Source organism: Schistocerca cancellata, chromosome 6 (assembly GCF_023864275.1).
Source record: "Schistocerca cancellata isolate TAMUIC-IGC-003103 chromosome 6, iqSchCanc2.1, whole genome shotgun sequence".
Taxonomy (NCBI): Eukaryota; Metazoa; Arthropoda; class Insecta; order Orthoptera; family Acrididae; genus Schistocerca; species Schistocerca cancellata.
In genome coordinates, this window is record NC_064631.1 from 532,078,052 (window position 1) to 532,088,801 (window position 10,750).

A 10,750-nucleotide genomic window follows, 5' to 3' on the forward strand; every position below is an offset into this window, starting at 1 on the left:
CAACAGTGTCATGAAAAGGATAGATTGCTATGTGCTACAAAGGTGATGTGTTGAGTTGCAGACACGCAGACTGAAAGACTATTACACAATGAGCTTTCAGTCAAAGCCTTTGACTGAAAGGAAAAAAACAAAAACATGCTTACACAGTCACACAAGCAAGTACATCTCACACATTCATGATGATTATCACCAGCCACTCCAGCCAGAATGAAATTGTGTTGTGTCATATGGAAGCAGCAGTCTGAAAAGGGGTGGAATAGGGAGGAATAGTAGGATTCAGGTGGAGGGAGAAAAGTCAGTCCTGCTTGGTGGAGTGTGCAGGGACTAAATGGTGGCAGGACATGGCTGCCAGGTGGAATGCCTGGAGGCTATTGGGGAAGGAGATTGGGTAAAGGGCAGGGAGGCGGAAGTGGAAAAGGAGAGCAGCAGAGAAGGTGAAAAATAGTGGTGGGCATGATGATACAAAGTGGTGCAAAATGAGCGTAAGGGAACACGAAGGGAGGAGATGATAGGACTATCATTATGAATCACAGTGACTACCTGGCAGAAGGCATCTGCCAATTGTCTGTCTCCTTCACCTATAAACTCTGCCAGAGTGATCCCGTCCAAGAAGTCCAACATAACACTCAGTCCCTTCTCAAAGCCTTAGGCTCTTTCCAGAAACTCTGCCCTGAATCCATTTACCTCTTCATTCCCCCCTGCACACCCACTTTCTACATCCTCCACAGAATACACAAACCCAACAATTCTTGACGTCCTATTGTAGCTGGTTATTGTGCTCCAACTGAAAGAATTTTGGCCCCCTGTGACCAACACCTCCATCCCATTATCCAGAATCTAGCCTCCCATGTCAAAGATAGTACTTCCTTCACTGACTATTTACCATCCCCACCCCTTTACATCCTGGATCCCTATTCATCACTGTTGACACCACTTTCCTACACACCAACATCCCTCACACCTATGGTCTTGCTACTGTTGAATAGCACCTTTCCCAACAGCCTTCAGACTCCAAACCTAATACCTCATTTCTCATACAACTTACTAACTTTGTCGTAACAACCAGCAACCTCTACTTTGAAGGAAAGTTTGCAAACAAAAACAAGGTACCACCATAGGTATCACTGTGGCACCCTCCTATACGAACCTGTTTATGGGCCACTAGAGGAAACCTTTCTGGCCTCACAAAACTCTAACCCCATGATCTGGCTTAGGTTCATTGATAATACGTTCATGATCTGGACTTGGGGCCAAGACATGCTATCCTTATACCTTCCACCTCCCTCTCGTATGCCACCTTCCTGGATATTGACCTCCTCCTCTCTGATGGCTCCATCCACAACTTTGCCCATATTAAAACCACCAACCCGCAACAGTATCTGCATTTTGACACCAAAAAATCCCCCCCCCCCCCCCCAATGCTTGCTTTCAATGACTGCTTCACAACCAGGGCTATCTGGATCCTCCCCTCCACCAGCTTTCCTGCATAGGACAGATGACTCTTTCCTGTACCACACATTTTTTTCTCTGTAAATTCTACCAGCCTCAGCTTACAGTAATGTACTGTCCCCCACATCCTCCACCTGACAGATTCCCCTTCCTCTGTCCTATCATCTAGTCCTAATTCAATCCTCTAATCCTCATTGTGCACCACTCTCTGCCAATGCACCCACCCATCTTTTCCCTTTTTTTGCTTCTTTTTTCCATTCCCCATTTCCTCTTGCCCCTTCCCCCACTGCTTCCTGGCATTGTGCCTGGCAGCTTAGTCATGCCACCATCTAGTCCCTGTATGCTATGCCATGCTGTGCTGATTTGTCTCTCCCCCCCTTTCCCCCGCCCCCATACCCTGCTATTTCTACCCATTCCCCACTCACTCCAGATTGCTCCTTTTGCTTTATGTGATAAAGTTGCATTCTGGCTGGAGCAGCTGGAGATAATTGTCATATGTATGTGAGGTGTGCTTGCTAGTGTTAGTGTGCAAGTGTTCTCCTTTCTGAAGAAAGCTTTGGCCAAAAGCTCAATGTATAACAGTCTTTTCATTGTGCCTGTCTGCATCTCAATGTGTTTTTTTTATGGTAATAAGTAAGCTATCCATTTCTTAATAATGTTGGTATTCCAACCTGGACTTTCCACTGTTTTATCATAACCTGTGATAGACCCTCTGCACAATAAACTTTCACAAAAGTGTATCATACTACCATGGATTCCACCTCCAGAAACATATATCAGTATGTCAGAAGGTCTTCTGCACTGAATCAGGCAGCATAAATATGATCATATTGTGCAAAAGTTTATAGATTTGATGTTGTGAAGGTGATTGAAGCTAGTGAGACAACCTATACAACAAACATGCAACTGTGAATCATTACTTTTACCTTGAAATAATTTAATAAAATTGTTTTGAGTGTAGAGCAAGAACTGATTGCAACCACCATCAGAACATTATCAGTGAAGACTATATTCCACATTTATAGATAACTGACAAAATGTTGTTGGATCAGTACATTAAATTGTATATGAAGATACACTGATGCCAGATTGAGATCCACAGAAGAATCCAAATAAAATGTAATTAATTCATACAAGAAGTGGCTTAATGCAACCCTCAATTAACGGACTCTTGAATATTGCTCAGCATTGTGGGACTCTCACTGGGTAGGAGTGATAAAGAATACCCAAAGATAAGTGATGCCTTTCTTCACATGTTCATTGGGAAAGTATAAGAGCATCATGAAGATGTCCATCAAACTCCCCTGGCAGACATTACAAGAGAGGCACCATGGCTAGAGTACACTCCAGTAATAGTTAGACAACATACTACTTCCTCTCAAGTACATCATGTCAAATAACTGTGGCAGCAGAATCAGAGATATTCACTTTCAAATGGAGGCTTACCAATAGTAGTTCTTCCAGGTCACCATTCGCTGTTGAAAGATGGAAGGAAATAAATTAAATGATAATAATAAAAGAAGACCTTCTGCCAACCCCCAAAGGGCAGTTCACAGCCACGCAGGGTAGCCGAGCGGTCTGAGGCATCTTGTCATGGTCCATGTGGCTCCCCCCGTCGGATGTTTGAGTCCTCCCTCAAGCATGGGTGTGTGTGTTGTCCATAGCTTAAGTTAGTTTAAGTTAGATTAAGTAGTGTGTAAGCTTAGGGACTGATGATCTAAGCAGTTTGGTCCCATAATATCTTACCACAAATTCCCAACTTCTTGCAGTTCACAGGGTATTGACATAGATGTGGAAGATTGCCATCTTACTATAAAGTGTTTACATGGTTGCCTTAACTTCGTGTGGCTCCACACTGAATCTAGATATATTGCTCATGAAATATGAACCCTAGCACAGAACTGTGAGAAAATTCTGAGTAAAAAATTATTAATTCACTCACAAAACAAGTGAAAATGCATTTTAAGGCCAAAAAACAGTTGACAATAAGTTTTGACCAAGGATACTACTGTTATGATATCTCACTGTGTACTGCTTAATTTTCTTCTGTTTTGGAAATCTTCAGGGAAACCACCTTCTTGTGTGCCTTATAATGTGTCAAATCAAATTATACAATACAGCAAACATCATCATAATGGGAGCTATGATATGTAAATGGTGAGGACCTATTCAGTTTTAATCCTTTTGAGCAGAAAATGGAATTATGTCAAAACATAAACCACCACAAAAAATTATTAAATGATAATAGCTAAATTATAGTGAGTGTTGGTCAGCTTGCTAGTTTCAAAAGGATCTCATATTGTAGAGCACAAGGTGACTCACTTTGAATTTGAGGGTCATAGATCAGTGTAAATAAGGCATGCCTAGTAATGAACTGTGGTGTTCAGATCAACCCTTGAATTAATAATCACTTTAAATCATTTAAATAATTGTTAATCACTTCCTTTGCTTGTAGACATTCCCTTGTAAACTTAGATACTGAACAATACTGTACCATGTCATGCCACAAATACTGTATTGCATAAGACTGTCTTTCCTTGTAGTGTTTACTTTGAAGTATATGTTTCAGCATTGGCAGATTCCCCTTGGACGACGGTTCCGTGCACTGAAGTTGTGGTTTGTTCTACGCCTGTATGGAATTCGTGGGATTCAGGACATAATCCGAAAACATGTGCAGCTGGCTAAATATTTTGAAACACTTGTCAGAGCAGATCCTCGCTTTGAGATTCCCTGCGACCAAAGTATGGGTGTTGTGTGTTTCCGTTTGAAGGTTTGTTTTTGTTATTGAACAAAAAATGAAATTAATGATACTTAAGTTAAGTGTTGAAATTAACAATTTTCATGTGTAGTTTAGTTTTTGAGCTGATTGTAAAACTGAGTTGAACCTGAATGTTTATAAAGGATCAGGAAAATGAGGTGAGATTAATCATGCACATTAAGAATTTTTCTATTCGTGGAGGTACATGACAAACTGAAATACATCAAATGCAACCATATTGGCTAGCCTTAGCATAGCCTGAATAAATGTTATCACACAAATCTGGAGGAATGTTGTGGTGAGCCAAAAACTGCTGAGCAATTTGGCACACCTACATTTACTTATTATGCTTACATATGCATGCAGTGTATTATATATATTTTTAAACTATTGAGGAAGTATTTGCTATGCACTGCATAGACGAGGCATTGAGGAGCATACAGGCACATTTTAAAGTAGGCTGAAGAATATTATTCAGCTTAACAGATGAAGTCCTTCATTAGATGGAGAAATACGTACACATTTTTTCATACATGCACAATTCACACAATAATAGCAACTGTCAACTCCAGGTGCTGTGGTCTCACTGTGATGAGTAGCAATCTTGACTGAATCAGATTGTGGACATTACATTGCATAACAAAATTAAAGGACCACCTTTTTGTAACCCTGTCATTCTCTCCCATTGTGATGCAGAAGTTTGAAATTTAGGTCAAAGGTGCTTACAACCTTCTTCTGTGATGATACAAAAGTGTGATGCTCTGCCGGCCGCAGTGGCCTCATGGTTCTAGGCACTCAGTCTCAGTTCGAATCCTGTCTCGGGCATGGATGTGTGTGATGTCCTTAGGTTGGTTAGGTTTAAGTAGTTCTAAGTTCTATGGGACTGATGACCTCATATGTTAAGTCCCATAGTGCTCAGAGCCATTTGAACCATTTGTGATGCTCTGTGTTGTCACCCTCAGGTTTGGTGACACTTCAAACAGTAAGCCATCGACATTTGTAAAAAAGAAAAACAAAAAGAGCCAGAGCTCGTATGACCATGTGAGATGTAAGTTGGGTTAACAACATTACATTGACAACAGATTTCATCATGATTCTGCCCAGTGCCACTGTGGATGTGTCACACCATGAAAAGGTCATCACACCTCCCCTTATCCACATTGCTACCTCTGAGGAAAACATTTTGGAAACATCACTGGGCAGGATAGAGAAAAAAAGAGTCTCAGGGTGTATCATAAATGGTATGAATGAAACCATCCTTTCCCTTAGAGTATTCATTTTCACACATTCTGCAGGCCAAAATGACAAGTTTGCAGTGTAATTTGCAGTAGTATCGTGTTCTTGACAACCTCTGACACTGCTGAGACCTACTGGATGATTCAGCCCCTCTCTAAGGACATCACTGGTCTAAAATGCCATTAATCATGACCACACGCCTTTGGAATGTAGCATGGCTGCAATTTTTGCTCTGATGTACAAGGTGGAATGTGACCCAAAGCAGAAAAGTGTGTTTAAGCTTTGTCATCCTTCCTTTTTTCTGCCCTCATGTACCATGTACATGAGAGGGGGGATACTGCTACATTGATACATGCTTGAATAAGATAGCAAAAGGTCTCTCTAAGACCCTCCAGTTTGACAATACCCTCAGTGCCACCTATGCACCTTTGTTGGGCACTTTAAAAAGTCTCTGTACAGGGACAACCAAGCCTTACTCACCAGTAAGATAATCAACCCTCTTGACACTAACACCTGCTGGCCCCATGCAAAATCTGTGAGTGTCACCCCGAAGGGTTGCCTATACCACTGGTAGGTAGGGATCAGTGGATGGGTGTCTCTGTATGGAGACACTTTTAAAGTGCCCAAAAATGGTGCACAGATGGCACCAAGGTTGTTGCTGAACTGTGGAGTCTTAGAGGGACCCTTTGCCATTTTATTCATGTGTCTGTGTCAATGGTACATTCCACATGCACATGCTGCAGGTGCAAAAAAGGGGGGCATGAAAAAGCATAAAAACAATCTTCTGCTTTGGATCACATTCATATTTCATTGAATGGTTTTGAACACTTCCTTGTGGTTTGCACCATGTGTACCAGACCAAAAATTGTGGTCATGCTGCACTCCAAAGCAGTGAGATCACATTCAACATGGTTGCAGCCCTTTGATTTCCTTAGTTAGCTAGTTAGTTACATCTTCCGTTGATCAATGTCCAATCTTACAGTAACTGTTATGATGTGGAATGTGTCCACAAAGCTTCAGACCAGTGCAGTTATGGGAACCAAAAAATTTGCTACAGGCAGAGTTAGAGAAGGTTGAAACATCTAAGGAGTATCAGCATGTTGAAGGTTGTCAAGGAGATTGTCCTGTTGCATTTTGCAATACAGACTGTAATTTTCAGCTGCGAAATGTGTGAAAATGAATGCCCCAAGGGAAGGGGTGGTTTCTTTCATGCCCTTTATTACATGCCCTGCAGCCTTTTCATGTCAATTCTAAGCAGCAATGTGTCCAAAATGTTCCTCTCATCTGTCCATAAGAAAGCTGCACAATTTCAATGCTGGGCATCACTGTTCTGACCTCCATCCTGGAGGCTTCAAGAGATGGGGTGAGATGTGGGTAGGGGGACTGGTGACAATGTATGAGTGCTGGCCTCTTTTTAAAAAAAGAAAAAAAAAGAAAAAAAAGAAAAAAACCACATGCCACTGTGCTGTTTGAAGGATTGCCAAGTCCAAGGGTGATTTTGCAGGGTGCCACACTTCTGCACTATTACAGAGGAAGCTTGTAAGCACCTTAGAGCCAAATCTCAAACTTCTGTATTGAAACTGGAGAAAAGGATGGGGTTTCAAAAAACTGGCCCTTTAATTTTGTTGCACACTGTAGAAGAGACATGGAGTAGACTGGGGGAGGTATAGAAGGGCAGGAGATGATGCTGTAGTGCTGCCTTTGGGAGTGTGCAGACATGTGCCAGGGAGAAGTTGGTGGCCTGCTAAGTGCAGCATTTGGAGAAGCTGAGGAAGGGAAATGACTATGCAGTCAAGCATGTGGGACAGAAAGCACGTGAGGCTGGAATGGCATCAGGGATCAGAATAGAGGCATGTGAGAGACATGGAGTAGCAAAGGTTGAGACCAGTGCAGTTGTAGGAACAAAAAAATATGCTGCAGGTGAGTTCCCACCTGCACAGTTCAGAAAAGCAGGTTTTGGTGGAAAGAATCCAGGTGGTATGGATTTTGCATTGATCTTCATTCATTAATCCCTGTTCCCTACCTGCCCCTTCCATACTTCAATTGCAGCCTAACAAACACCTCCTGTCCCCCAGCTCATCTATAAAGTCCTTCACTTTCTTTGCTTGTCTTCTCTCCTTTCCTTCCTCCCCCCCCCTCCCCTTAGTGCCCCTCTCTAGCAAATATGCTGCTCCTAGGAATGTATCATCCTGTCTCTGTACACTCCCAAAGGCAACACTACAGTATCTTCCCCTACCCTTCCATTTCTCTCCCTGTCCATCTAATATTTCAATATTTCTTCTGCATGGCAACTGCCCACCCCAGTGGAGATCGCTGCTAACCACAATGGGGCCACAGTGCTCATTTATATGTGCATGAGTTGTGCTAGTCGGCAAGTACTCTACCAACTGAGCTACCTAAGCATGACTCACAACCTGTCTTCACAGCTTTACTTCCACCAGGGAGTTCCATATCAGCACACACTTTGCTGCAGAGTGAGTATCTCATTCTGGAAAGATCCCCAGGCTGTGGCTAAGCCATGTCTCCACAATACTTCTGTGAAGTTTGGAAGGTAGAAGATGAGGTTCCTGTGGAAATAAAGCTGTAAGGATGGGTCGTGATTCATATTGGGGTAGCTCACTTGGTAGAGCACTTGCCATGAATGGCAAAGGTCCTGAGTTTGAGTCTCAGTATGGCACACAGTTTTGATCTGCCAGGTAGTTACATTCACTATGTGCTGCAATACCTGAAAGTTTCTGTTAGGTGAATAACATAGCAACTTACGTCCAGATTCAAACAATTCCATGTAAATATCTACAAAATTATGCTACAGTTTTATGAGTCTGAAGGACTTAATACAGCATAATGTTGTGTGTGAAGAGTACTGGTCATGCTGCTTTGTCCCAGAGATCAAGCAAAGACATAATGACAGGTGACATTCAAGAAAATCCATACAGCTCTTTTGCTCTAGAAAAGTAATACTTGTGCTTCTTTGAGAGCAGCAAGCTATTAAACAGCAAATCATTTTTTTTATCAAAATAACAAGATTAAAATGTTTGATTTCATGAATGTGGATGCACTGTTGCAGAAAACTAATAGAATGCAACACATTAACCAATTAATAATAAAAAAATATTTTGGTTCTTTGCTCTGAATGTCTACTACACCTGGCATTTTTACTCAATGGAGTACCAACTGATTATCATAGACTTGGATTCTTGGTGGAGGAACCAGGTGGCAGGAAGTTACAGAATGATGTTAAAGCAAAAGAGGTGGTTTACACATGGTAACTCAGTCTGAATTCTTTTTTTCTGTCTGTGGAATCAAAACATTAATAAAATATTGACAAACTTGCATTGATCTCAATAAAGTCTGTGTTGAAAACTGATAACATGTTTTCTTCTGTAATAAAAAGTTGTTAAGGTTATTTAATGACTTTGTATATAGAAATCGTACAAAGCAGTTATATACAGCTAATCATTTTCTTGTAAAATTACTTTGCTTTGTTTCAAAATTATATTATTTAATGAAAATTTGTTTCTACAGGGTCCTGATGAGCTGACCAGAGACTTAGTTGCACAGCTTACAGCACGAAGGAACATTTACTTGATTGCAGCAACTGTCAATGAACAGATTGCAGCACGATTTGTTGTATGTAGTACTGTGACAGAAGAGAAGGACATTGTAAAATCATGGCAGGAAATTTTGTATGTTGCAAATAAGATACTGGACTCCAATGCTGATGATATGAGTGTTAAAATTGTAGAAAAGGTTTAAAATATATTTGAAACATATGTGGGTCATGTATTTTACAACAGACTGTATACTATGAAATATGTATAACATTTTTAGCTTTAATGCAACTGTGTGTTTCACATACTGCACCATCACAAAAAATAAAATAAAATAAAAATATAACAAAAACATAAAAGGCCTCATACAGCAAGTATTGTAAGATGTCACATACTGTTAATATATAAATCATTGACGAGAAGAATGTTTTACATAAAATGTTTTCTTGGTTAAACACTGCTACAATCTCTCTCTCTCTCTCTCTCTCTCTCTCTCTCTCTCTCTCTCTCTTGTTACACTTTTGGAATGGGCTATGCTGATTTGTTATGACCCTATCAAGCATCTTCAACAAACTCCCATTACACATACAATAAGAAACTGAGGGCCACTATAAATTCAAACAAAAATTAACTTACCTGCTTATAATTTAATAGCATATACAGTCCAGAAGCACTCAATGAATAAAGGGATGCTGATCACTGGCAAGACAATGGCAGATTTTAGGGAATGCTAAGAAAAGGATTACTGTGGTGAAGTTTTCAGTGAGTGCAATACTACCTCTAATTTTTAAAATATTTGTTTGATTAATTATTTTTACTATTTCCCCAAAAAATTAACTTAATGCAGCACTAGGTAACCATTATGAAAACACTGGATCACTACAGGTAATCACAAAAAGCTCATCCATGAAATAGCCAGAATGAGTAACTACCCACAAATACTTTCATATCATAAATATTGCTGAAACATATGAATATAAGTTGTATAAATTCCAAGAACATGCTCATAGCTGTCCATTTGAAAACTGACAGCTAAGACAATAAAATGAAATCAGCACTGAATATTGTAGAAAAGACAGGAAAGGGGCCATGAAAGATGACACTGTTGCTGTTAAATGGAATTAGAGTCTTATAACGGACAGTTCATGTGGAGCAAGTATTACAAATAACTTAAAAATTAGCAAGAAAAATTGTGTAAGCAGTTGCAAGGTGACAGGAAATGTGAATATCAAAAATGCAATACAGATGTGATGTAATGAAATTAAAATTTCTCTCATCCTCATGTAAAATGAAGAAAATCACAAGATGCTCAAAGGCAAAAGTTTATATGAGGCTGCTGATGCTGCTAAGCTATTAAAATGTTCTGGTCTTATAATGTGTAATGTTCTTAGTCACAAGAATAATACATAATTAATTCAGGATATTTTTCCAAATATATGTTATTGTATGCTTCTATAAAATAAAGTGGGAGAGGTACAAATAAGTATCAGACAGTCTATTTTCTGACATCACTTTCCAAAATCTTTGAGAGAATAGTGTACCAGAGAATTGAACCCCAGTTGCACCAATATGACAAGCTTACCCTGTCACACTTTGAGTTTCAAAAGAAACACTTTTGTGGAACAGATGTTTGTACATTCACTGAGATTATAAAAATATTAAAGGATAAAAAATATTACTAATTGTGTTCTTCTAGAATTTGCAGAAGGTATTTAATTGTGTAATTCATATACTTTATTTTACATTTTATGGAATA

The 10,750-nt window shown here is 39.9% G+C and overlaps 1 protein-coding gene across 1 annotated transcript in view; it reads left to right on the forward strand.

The window, feature by feature from the left end:
- LOC126088572 (aromatic-L-amino-acid decarboxylase-like) overlaps positions 1-10,052 on the forward strand; it is a 188,174-nt gene extending 178,122 nt beyond the window's left edge. The window contains exons 11-12 of the mRNA XM_049906760.1: positions 4,019-4,219; positions 8,969-10,052. Coding sequence (XP_049762717.1) covers positions 4,019-4,219; positions 8,969-9,199 — 432 coding nt within the window. The 3' untranslated portion in view covers positions 9,200-10,052. The remainder of the gene's footprint in view (positions 1-4,018; positions 4,220-8,968) is intronic.
- The last annotated feature ends 698 nt before the right edge of the window (positions 10,053-10,750 follow it).